We start from the raw sequence: 12,294 nt of genomic DNA, 5'->3' as shown, positions 1-12,294 counted from the left end.
ATGAAAATTCTAATAAACTATAAAAACTATATATACACTAAAAAGTAAAATTCAACAAACACTATTTTTGCACTTCAATAAAGCTCCTATCAGTCCTAAACATCAAAATCGATCCTCCTTCAAGTTGCATTTTACAAAATTTACACAAGACACAACTTTAAACATATGCTATCAAATAGATTTTCTATATCAGCAAGTTAACACAAGTTTAAAAGTGTTACTGTTCACAGGGACTGGATAAATGCAAAAATTTGCTTTATACTTGCTCCCTCTCAATTCTTTCCCTTTTTGCTACAAGTCTCAATTTGCCCAATCTTCATGAATGACCTACAAAAGGTAAACAAATGTCACCTTTGAGTTTAATGAGGGTAAAAACTAAAATGAAATAAAATGAAATGGAAAATTAATAAACTATAAAAGGATACGCTTGGGTTGCCTCCCAAGAAGCACTTGTTTTAAGTCTTAGCTTGACCCCTTTTTTTCAAAGCTCACGGTGGTTGGAATTGGAAAATGTTGCCTCCTTTTACAATAGGTACTGAAATGAATTTATACTTCAACTTTTTCCCATTATATGTGAAAATACTTATTGCTTTGTTTAGAATCCCAACCATATCTTGAAAAATATTCTTATAAACTTTAGATGAATTTCCTCTTTTAAGTGATTTAGATGGAGGCTTGAGCTTAACTTTTGGAGTTTCATTTTTAATCAAATGAGATGGTGAAGCTAACTTTTTCTTTCGCACTTTATGCTGATTACATTGCATTGGAATTGCTTGATTTTCCTCTAGTTTAGTAACTTCAATTTTAGCATCATGCTCTATAACATCTACCCTATAATAAGAATTCATCATAGCTGGTTCCTTGGAATGTTGGAATAAATTAAACTCTATTTCCTCTTCCTCCATCGTCAACTTCAATTTCCCATTCTTTACATCTATATTAGCTCCTGCAGTGGCTAAAAATGGCCTTCTAAGTATAATAGGCATTCTTACATCCTCCTCCATCTCTAGTACAATAAAATCCACTAAAATGAAAAACTTCCCAACTTTTAATGACACATTCTCTAAAATCCCAACTAGATACTTTATAGATCTATCAGTTAACTGTAAAGAAATAGTTGTGGGCTTTAGATCTCCAACCTTCAACTTCTCACATATGGAAAGTGCCATCAAGCTGACACTAGCCTCCAAGTCACATAATGCCCTCTTAATACTTGTTTCTCCAATGTGACATGGTGTGGAAAACCTTCTAGGATCTTTCAGCTTAGGTGGGAGCTTGTTCTGCAATATAGCACTGCACTTCTCAGTAAGTGCAACAATTTCATAATCTTCTAACCTTCTTTTATTTGATAGAATCTCCTTTAAAAACTTATCATAAGAAGGCATTTGAGAAATGACATCTATGAATGAAATGTTGATATACAACTTCTTCAAAACTTTAAGGAATTTCCCAAACTGCTTATCTATTTTTGCTTTCTGAAACCTCTGAGGAAAGGGCAATGGTGGCTTGTACGGTGCAGGAGGTACATATTTCTCTTCAATTCCCTTTTTAGCTTCTTTTTCTTCATTTGCTTCCACTCTCACACTCATCTTTCTTTTCTTTCAACTTTACTTCAATTTCCTGTTCTTCCCCCATTACCTTTCCACTTCTTAAAGTAACTGCATTGCATTGCTCCCTTGTATTCTCAAGTTGGCTAGGAAGCTTCCCAAAAGCTTTACTATATGAAGAGCTAGCTTATTGAGCTATTTGATTCTCTAACATCTTATTATGTGTTGCCATTTGATCCATTTTAGATGCTAATTAAGAAATCATTTCTTGTTAATTTTCATGGCTTACTAGTAGAGTCTTAATCATGGCCTCCAATCTACCTTTCTTGTCTAGTTGTGCTTGTTGTGGTGGAACAGATCCATTTTGAGGTTTAGGAATTCTAGGAGGAAGACCTCTATTCTGCTAAAAATTCTGATGTTGTTGATACCCAGAAGGTTGCTGAAAATTTTGGTGTTATCCTTGTCTACCTCCCCAAGAGAAATTAGGGTGATTTCTCTAAGCTAGATCATAAGTTGTAGAAAATGGGTTACCACCTGGTTTTTTATTATAGTTCTCCACATAATCCACTTGCTTACTTGAAAAATCTTGACTAAATGTAGGAAATTCAACTGCACAGTTGACATTTGCAGCTCCAACATCTACTAAATTACTTGAACCTCCAATTGAAGAATCTACTTTCATGCTTAGCTTATCCATTTTCCTTGTCAAAGCATCAAACTTAGCATTAATCTTATTCATGCCATTAAGCTCAAACATACTAGCTGATTTCTTGATCTCATTCCTCTCACAACTTCACTGCTAGTTGTTATAAGCAATTTTATCTAGAGCAGAAAAAGCTTCATCTTCATATTTCTCCATAAGATCACCTCTAGAAGATACATCAATTGTACTTCTAATAGCTGCTGAAACTCCATTATAAAAGTGTTGAACAAGCATCCACTCAGGAATCCCATGGTGTGGACATCTCCTTTGCAAATCCTTGTACCTCTCCCATGCTTCATACAAGCTCTCATCATCTCTAGGTTTGAAAGAAGTCAGCTCATTTCTTAGCTTAGCTATCTTGCTTAGTGGAAAATATTGAGCTAAAAATGCTTGAGAAAATTCATCCCATATTGCGATAGAACCCAGTGGCAAAGAATGTAACCACTCTCTAGCTCGGTTTTGATACACTTGAATTGTATAGATGTTTTTAAGCACATTTCGATACTATCTCATAGCATTTAGGTGAGTAATCTCATGCATAGTAGTTGATTTCATTAGTTTTTATAATTTCTATTGTCAAGCCCTTAATTCCATGTTTTATGCATCATTTCCGATGTTTAGGTGAAGCCCCAGAGTATAGGAGTGCAAAAGGGAAGCTTGGAGAGGTCAAAAGACTCAGAATTTCTGCTGATACAAAGTATACGGGCCGTGCAAACAAAGCCATAGACCCGTGTAACTCTCTGCCATAAGAAAGCCAAGAGAATCAATGGAGAAACACAAGTACACGGGTCGAGTAATTGGACCCGTGTAATCTGCAAGGACCCGTGTATGTCTCTACCAGGCACAAGCTCAAAGAACTTTCTGAGAACAAAAGAACATGGCCAGTGTAACCAGGCCCGTGTAGCCAGTGCAGACCTGTGTAAGTCTCTGTGCCAATGCAAGATTCTGCAATTCCACTCCAACAAGTTACACGGCCTGGGTCCGTATAGTGACACACGGGCCGTGTACCATGCGGCAGCCAATTTTTAAACCCGAGTTCCCACTCTTGCTCATACATTCAAATCAGACTCCTAAGGTTTTTTAGACTCAAAATGACCTAACCCTAGAGCAGCTATTATAAATAGAAGGAAAAACATCAAATCAAAGAGACGATCCTTTGATAGCACTTTTTAGGAGTTTTAAAGAAACTCGCATTCTGCAGCCATCTTGAGGAGAAGAATATCAGTATCAAGAGGAGTTTTCCAGTTGAAGTTCCACAAGATCAAAGTTGCAAACTCTCTTCGGTTCCTTCATTCCATCTCCTTAAATTGTTTTTTATTGTTTTATTTCTTCTATATTATTTCTTTTTACTGTCTTTACCTTTTTATCATGATGTTTGCTGAACTCATGAGTGAGTAGCTTTCATATTCTGGAATTGGGATAGTAATGCTTGTAATCATTATTATGGATAAATATTAAGTTTTATTTATTGGATTTGAGATTTGTTCCTTGATTTAATTTCTTGTGATCTTAATGCATGCTATGCGCCGGTACCTACTTAGTATTGATTGTAGATATTAATTGAAGGACTAAAAGGTGAAGATTAATATTAGAAAATCAAGATCTTGAAATTAGGAATTATGATCTAGACATAGGCTAATACCTTTGTGGAATTTCAAAATTAGTCAAAGACCTTAAAGGATTTTAATTAATTTGATCACCATGAAAGTCGGGTTTAAGTTAATTAGAATACACCCTAAGTGCCTTAAGAGAGGACTTAGGATACCTTAGGACTGATTTCCATCAAGGCAAATGATTCCCAATCCAGTAAATAAATAAGATAACATCCATAGTAAGATTCAAGTGTGAAATCTTAATTCCGGAATTGTTCCAAAATAGATTACTTCATTTTAAGTTTATTATTTTAGTATTTAAAATAGACAACTTTCATTCCTTCATTGTTCGATAGCCTAAACAGTTAGAATTACTGTGTAGATTAGTACTTACTAATCAAATTCCTTATGGTAATAATACTTTACTCATCGCTTTATTACTTTTTAGCGATCTGTGCACTTGCAATGGTTGTAAAGCTAGCAAACAAGTTTTTGGTGCTGTTGCTTAGGATTTGGCTTTAGTAATATCGAGCGATAGGCAATTTAGCTGATTTAGGCAATTGTATTTATTATCTAATTTTATTTGATTTGTTTTGTTTCTTTTCTTTTCTCTCAGGTGCCTGATCTTGTATATGACCAGAACAAGGACAGAAGAAGAAATTTTGGACTGTGATCCGAAGATAGACAAAACTCTGAGAGCTATCAGGAGGGAAAGGAAACATCAAGAGCACGATCAAGAAGATCCTAAAATTCCAACCATGACCGATAATAATGACAGACCAAGTCTCTTGAGAGACTATGGAGCTTCATCTATCCAAGGATTTCAGCCTAGTGTCACTAGATCCACAGTGGAAGCCAACAATTTTGAATTAAAACTAGCATGGCTTTAAATGATTCAATAAACCCAGTTTGCGGGTTCACCAACAGAAGATCCACATTATCACCTCCAGTGCTTTCCTACCCTTTGTGACACATTTAAGATGAATGGAGTGTCTGATCAAGCCATAAGACTTAGAGCATTCCCATTCTCCCTTCGAGACAGAGCAAAGAAGTGGTTACTTTCTCAACTAGCTGGAATGTTCACCACTTAGGAAAACCTCTCACAAGCTTTTCTAGCAAGGTATTTTCTACCTGCAAAGACTGCAAGATTGAGACTTGAGCTCAACACCTTCAGACAAAAGGAAGGTGAATCACTCTAGGTTGCATGGGAAAGATATAAAGACCTACAGAGGGAATGTCCACACCATGACATAGAGGATTGGCTATTAGCGCAAAATTTCTATAATGGGTTACCACCTTCTACAAGGAGCACAGTTGATTCATCTACAGAAGGTGAGCTAATGGAGAAAACAGTGACACAAGCACTTGAACTTTTAGAGAGGGTTGCATACCATAATTATGAGTGGTCAAATGAAAGAGGAAATGCTAGGAGAATAGTAGGGGTCCTGGAAGTAGACGCCCTAAGCATGATAAATGCCCAATTTGATCAGCTCACTAGGAAGCTTGATAAAATGCAAGCTAATGTAGTAGGGATGAATAGTCAACATGAGGATAGCTACGGAGGAGGGTACATGAGTTCAGAATATAACAACTTTAATGAACCCTCCACAGAACAAATGAACTATGTGAATAATGGAGGAAACTTCAACTAGAGGCAGCCTAACAATCCATATTCAAACACTTACAACCCTGGATGGAGGAACCACCCAAATTTCTCATGGTCCAATCAGCAAAACCTGCCAATAAACAAGCAATAGGGGTACAAACCGTCAGCACCCCCTGGATTTCAGAATAAAGGCCAAAACTTTGCACAGCCACCACCACCTCCTCAACCTCAGCAACCTCAATCAAAGATGACCATGGAATCCATGATGGAGGGGTCCTAGTAGCTCAACAACAATAGAATGAATTGATTAAATAGCTAACTTCCAAAATGGACCAACTTGCCTCCCATAACAAGATGTTGGAGAATCAAATTGCTCAGCAAGTAAGTTCTTCAAGTAAGGCTGCTGGTAAACTGCCTATTCAACCGAAGATAAACATAAGGGAGCATTGTAAGGTAGTTACATTGAGGAGTGGGAGAACTCTAGTACAATCAGAGAAAGAACCAATAGATGAAACCTTAGAAAAATCTGAAAGCCAAGCAGAGAAAAAGGAGGGAAAAGCCAAGAAAGATTAAGAAGAGGAAACAGGGAAGAAAAAGAAGTTACTAGAGCCATACTAGCCTCCCCTACCTTTTCCTCAGAGATTTCAGAAAGCCAAATTGGATAAGTAGTTTGAGAAGTTTTAGAAGTTTTAAAGAAACTTTATATCAACATCCCCTTCACTGAAGCACTCTCTCAGATGCCATCCTATGCAAAATTTCTTAAGGAAATTCTATCAAAGAAAAGAAAGCTGGAAGACTATGGGACAGTAGCTCTAACAGAGGAATGCAGTGCCATACTGCAAAACAAACTACCTCCAAAGTTGAAAGATTTATATCCAGCGGGCATACTTGAGAACATCCCTATCAAAGTGGGCAAATTCTTCATTTCAGTAGACTTTATTATCCTTGAAATGGAAGAAGATGTTTAGATCCCTATCATCTTGGGAAGACCATTCTTGGAAACTGCCAGAGCCATCATAGACATCAAAAATGGGCGACTACCCTCAAGGTAGGAGAAGAAGAAGTGGAATTCAACTTGTTTGACACAATGAAACACAAATTCCAACCTGATGAATGCTTCAAGGTTGACATAATTGACAAACAAGTTGAGGTGGAATTTCATAAAACACATCGTAAAGATCCTCCTGAAGCATGTATTGTGCACAGCCACACAGTGAATGATGAAAACACATAAATAGCAGCATGTGTACAACAGTTAGCAGCTCATCCACCCCTACCCTTAGATAAGGCTTCCGAGATGGAAAAGTTGAAAGAGGAATAAACCAAGGGTAAGCCCTAGGAAAACGCTAAACAGGTAGAGCTTAACCCCTCTCCCCTCCTTGCTAAGGTATGCATTTCTGGACTCAAACTCTAAATATCCTGTTATAATCAATGCTAGCCTGTCTAAGTTAGAAGAGGAAAAATTATTAAGAGAACTTAGGATCCATAACAAGGCCATAGAGTATAAAATAGAAGACCTGAAAGGAATCAACCCCTCGATTTGCATGCATAAGATACCCATGGAAGAAAATAGTATACCCACTATGGAGCACCAAAGAAGACTTAACCCAAACATGAAAAAAGTAGTCAAGAAAGAAATTTTAAAACTATTAAATGCAGGCATCATATGCCTAATTTCTGATAGTAAATGGGTTAGTCCAGTACATATAATTCCTAAGAAGGGTGGGACAACTATTATCCAAAATGCAAATAATGAATTAATCCCTACTAGGGTAGTAACTAGTTGGCGAATGTGTATAGATTATAAGAAATTGAACAGTGCTACCAGAAAAGACCATTTTTCTCTCCCTTTCATCGACCAACTGTTAGAAATGTTAGCAAAACACTCTTATTTCTGTTATCTAAGTGGGTATTCGGGATTCTTCCAAATTCCCATTCACCCAGAAAACCAAGAAAAGACCACATTCACTTGCCCTTATGGAACATTTGCATATAGGAGAATGCCTTTTAGTCTTTGTAATGCCCCTGCTACCTTTCAAAGATGCATGATGGCTATTTTTTATGATTATATTGAAAATATCATGGAAGTTTTTATGGATGATTTTTCTGTCTGTGGAACTAATTTTGATGATTGCCTAGCTAATTTATCTAAGGTGTTGAAAAGATATGAAGAATCAAACCTGGTCCTAAATTGGGAAAAATGCCACTTTATGGTAAGGGAAGGTATAGTTCTGGGACATTTGATATCAGAAAGAGGAATTGAGGTTCATAAGGCAAAAATTGAGATCATTGAAAATATGCCACCACCAACATCAATCAAGGGAGAGTGAAGCTTTTTGGGACATGCAGGGTTCTACAGAAGATTCATTAAAGATTTTTCCAAAATAGGTAAGCTATTTACCAACCTGTAAAGTTAAGATGTTCCCTTTCATTTTGATGAAAATTGCCTTGTTTCTGTTAATAGGATTAAAGAAGCCTTGATCTCAGCACCAATAATGTAGCCACTAAATTAGGATCTACCATTCGAGGTGATGTGCGATGCGAGTGACTTTGCAGTTGGAGCGGTGCTTGGGCAAAGAAAAGATAAAAAGCTCCATGCCATTTATTATGCTAGCAAGACACTCGATGACGCGCAAATCAATTATGCTACCACAGAGAAGGAATTCCTAGCAGTGGTGTTTGCAATGGACAAATTCAGATCTTACCTAATTGGGTTAAAAGTCATTGTATTCACAGATCATGCTACAATCTAGTACCTTTTGAACAAGAAGGAAGCAAAACCAAGGCTGATTCAATGGATTCTACTCCTACAAGAATTTGACTTTGAAATCAAGGATAAAAAGGGATCCAAAAATGTAGTGGCTGACCATCTTTCCAGGCTAAAATTAGAGTACACAGGAGACTTCGAGGATTTTCCAATTGATGACTTATTTCCTAATGAGCAACTACTAGCATTCTCCCAGACTCCATGGTATGCTGACTTTGTTAATTTTCTTGTATGCAGGGTATTCCCTCCAAACATGACTTATTAGCAAAGGAAGAAATTCCTACATGATGCGAGATATTACACATGGGAGGAACCTCTATTGTAAAAGAAATGTAATGATGGGTTGATAAGAAGATGCATACTAGAGGAAGATATTGAATGTATCCTTCATCACTGCCATTCATCACTATATGGAAGACATTTTGGCACCTCAAAAATAGCAGCCAAGATCTTGCAAGTAGGATTTTACTGGCCACATTTGTTTAAAGATGTGAGATCCTTTGTTCTAGCTTGTGATCAATGCCAAAGAACAGGTAACACTTCAAGTAGGAATGAAATGCCATTGCATGGTATACTTCAGGTAGAATTGTTTGATGTATGGGGGATAGACTTTATGGGCCTATTCCCCTCCTCCCATGGAAACAAGTATATTCTGGTTGGTGTTGATTTTGTGTCAAAATGGGTAGAAGCAATAGCCACACCAACCAACGATGCTAGAGTGGTCACAAGGTTCCTTAAGAAGAATATCTTCACAAGATTTGGCACATCACGAGCAATAATCAGCGATGGAGGAAGTCACTTCTGCAACCAACAATTCGAAACACTACTAAAAAGTATGGAGTGACTCACAAGGTAGCCACACCTTATCATCCTCAAACCAGCGGCTAAGTAGAAATCTCAAACAGGGAACTGAAGCAGATTCTAGAGAAAACTGTAAACAGATCCAGGAATGACTGGTGCATGAAGTTAGATGATGCACTGTGGGCATACCACATTGCATATAAAACCCCAATTGCACAACACCCTTCTGACTGGTTTATGGAAAATCATGCCATCTCCCTGTTGTACTTGAACATAAAGCTTACTGGGTAATTCAGATCCTAAACTTTGATCTCAAAGCTGCTGGTGAAAAAAGGCTCCTACAACTGAATGAGTTGGAAGAAATCCGACAGGATGCATACAAAAATGCCAAAATCTTCAAGGATAAAACCAAAAGATGACATGACAGGCGCATAGTAAGGAAAGAAATAAAAGGAGGAGATCTTGTCCTATTATTCAACTCTAGATTGAAACTCTTTCCAGGGAAGTTGAAATCAAGATGGTCTGGACCTTTTAAAGTCACTCAAGTCTTTCCACATGGAGTAGTAGAAGTGTGAAGCGAAACCTCAGGAGCATTTAAGGTCAATGGGCAGAGGCTGAAGCCTTACTTTCATGGAAAACCCATGGAAATGGGAGTCAATTGCACCCTCGACCATCCTACTGATAGACCATAAACAAACAAAGTCAAGCCAAAGACTATAAACAAGCACTTTTTGGGAGGCAATCCAAAATTTTTCTAAACTTTTCTTCTTTTCATCATTCATATTGATTTTTGTTTCATACTCATTAGTATTTCATTTTGTAGGACCTTCTGGAAAAGAAAAAGAAGAGTAGAGAACAAGAGAGGAGAGGAATCATGGAGTAAAAACCACAAAAGAGAAAATTGGACAAAACCAGGGAAGTAGCTCTATTGCTAACCTTTGCATCCATTTCATGTGTTATGATGATAAAAATTTTCATTTGAGAAAAATTTGGAAAATCAGAAAATTACATGGGTTGTGTACTGGTTTCACATGCCCTGTGTAACTTTCTGGAAGTACGTAAATTTCTTACAATTTTTTAACATTGAGGGAGATAGAAAGTTACACGGGTCCATAGCCCAATTTACACAGACCGTATAATGTTGCTAGCAGAATAGCTTGAAGAAACAAAGTTACACGAGTCCTCTTTGTACTTGACACGGGCCGTGTAACATGTCTAGCAAAGCAACTCGAGAGGCTGTAACATCCTCATTTTCATAGTCCGTACGTCCTATTGTTCTGACGGCTAATGCCTATCCCGAAAATTCGGAATGTCTAGAACTGCACTTAATTGACAGTGAGGAAGCATAAAATAATGAAATATGTAATGAGAAAAATTAAAGAAAAATAAAAGAGATAAAATGTGACTAAGTTAAAGGAGCCGAACTCGTTGCGATGGGTGACCGCACCGGGAAGTTACGGCAAGGACCGTTGACTAGCCCTGGACCTCGGGGAACTCAAGGAAATATTTTCGGGACATAATTAAAGGTCTACTGAGGTGTAATTGATATTGAAAATGTCAAAGAAAATTTAGTAAGTCAATACAGACAAAAACAAAAATTAAAGAAATCGGCGGGTCAAGAACCTGAAAAGTAGCAAAGAAAAATTGAAAATACAACCCGAAGAGGGGCATTTTAGTCAATTGACACCTAGATTTGACTTTTGACCTAAATGTCCATGAAAAATTAGTAGTATTAAATTTTGAAAATGCTATGAAAAATAAAATTTATGTATAAAATGTCATTAAGAGAAATAAGGGGGTTAAACTTAGGATAATTAAAAGTTTAATTATATTAATATATATTATAAGTTAGTGGAGCACTATGGGAGTATTTAAACAACTAAATGGACATGTGTAGTCCCATTACATCTTCTTTTTCCTTATGATTCACTTTGGCTGAATTCAATTTCCTTCCAAAACCTCCATGGCCATCCCACATGCAAGCTTCCTCTCCTCGATGATCAAACCATGATTCCTATAAGTATCTTCATTAAAAGTGGTGTACACATCTTTGGAAAAATATTGGGAGCAAAAAGAAGAAGTTTTGGTGAGGTTTTATAAAGCTCAAAATAAGGTTAGTGCTAGTTTTTCTTCCCTTGCTTAAATAAAGTTTGTATTGAGGTTATGGTGAGTAGTTTGATTGAAAAATTTAAGGAATTAAGTGAGTATTTGGTGTGTGTAATTCTTGGCAGCCATGAAAAGGGAAGGTAAGTGAATTATTCTTACATGTAATTGATGGTATTTGATGGGAATTAGTGTGGATTAAAGTAATTTGTGATGCTAGTAAGTTAATCTCATGTGTAACTTGTGATTGAGCTTTTGAATTGGGGATTTGTATTGTTGCTTCATTTTGGGCAGCCATGAGAACATGAGAGATTAATTATCTCATGAATTTAATTGATGTTTTGGGATGTTGATAAGTAAGCAAATGAGGGTTACATTTGGATTGATGAAAATACTTGTGCTAGAAATTGATTGAATGTGAATTGTTGAATTAGAACATTTGAATTAGGATTTGAATTGATTTTTGGAGACTTATGTAATTGTTGACTTTTGGCAGCCTTGAGGACATGGGATATATTAATTCCATGAATTTGAATGGTAATTTTGATGCTAGTGAATAAGTAAATTTAGGCTATGTATTGATTGATGGAAATAGTTGTACTAGAGTTTGATGGAATGTGTACATAATGTTAATTTTGACTTTGTGAAGTAAGGATGTATATTGTGTAGTGAGGACTTGTATAAACTGTCCAAAATGACCATAATGAGATGTGATGAATGATAAATTAATGTGATGAATCCTTAATTTAGGTATGGGAATTAAAAGATTAGGGAATTGAATGTGTATGGTTTGTGTATTTGAAGAATTTTATGAGGACAGTATGCTTGTGGAGCTATAACCCTAATTGTGTAGCCCCAATTAGTATGAGGCCAATTGGAGGTAAAATTAGACATATAATGAACTAACTTTCATGTAGAAGCCTTACCAAAAATCTGTCTAGAAGTGATTCAAAAAGTGAACTAATCTGGAATAGGAAACTTGGCAAATCCAGAATTTTACCATATAAACAGTAGCCAGTATTTTGGCCATAACTCACTCAAAACAGGTCCAAATGACCTGAAATTTATATCATTGGAAAGCTTAGACATAGGGATACAACTTTGGTACAGACCACCAAGCCAAGAAATGCCATTAAGCAAGTCAAATTGATTACCCAAGTTGGGTTACAAAAATT

At 36.6% G+C, this 12,294-nt stretch overlaps 1 protein-coding gene and 2 non-coding genes across 3 annotated transcripts; 1 reads left to right on the top strand and 2 right to left on the bottom strand.

The window, feature by feature from the left end:
• Positions 1 to 488: 488 nt before the first annotated feature.
• On the bottom strand, positions 489 to 1,589 carry LOC131181359 (uncharacterized). Its single transcript, XM_058149408.1, has one exon. The coding sequence runs from the start codon at positions 1,587 to 1,589 to the stop codon at positions 489 to 491; it is 1,101 nt and encodes a 366-aa protein (XP_058005391.1).
• Positions 1,590 to 2,494: 905 nt separating this feature from the next.
• LOC131181942 (small nucleolar RNA R71) lies at positions 2,495 to 2,601 on the top strand. Its single transcript, XR_009150412.1, has one exon. It is a non-coding gene; the product is annotated as a small nucleolar RNA R71 (small nucleolar RNA).
• A 2,386-nt stretch (positions 2,602 to 4,987) lies between these two features.
• On the bottom strand, positions 4,988 to 5,094 carry LOC131181891 (small nucleolar RNA R71). The gene has a single exon (XR_009150365.1). It is a non-coding gene; the product is annotated as a small nucleolar RNA R71 (small nucleolar RNA).
• Positions 5,095 to 12,294: the final 7,200 nt, after the last annotated feature.

This window comes from Hevea brasiliensis, chromosome 7, assembly GCF_030052815.1.
Source record: "Hevea brasiliensis isolate MT/VB/25A 57/8 chromosome 7, ASM3005281v1, whole genome shotgun sequence".
NCBI classification, from domain to species: domain Eukaryota; kingdom Viridiplantae; phylum Streptophyta; class Magnoliopsida; order Malpighiales; family Euphorbiaceae; genus Hevea; species Hevea brasiliensis.
Note: the sequence above shows the minus strand (reverse complement) of the source record. Positions and strands in the feature narration are given on the sequence as shown.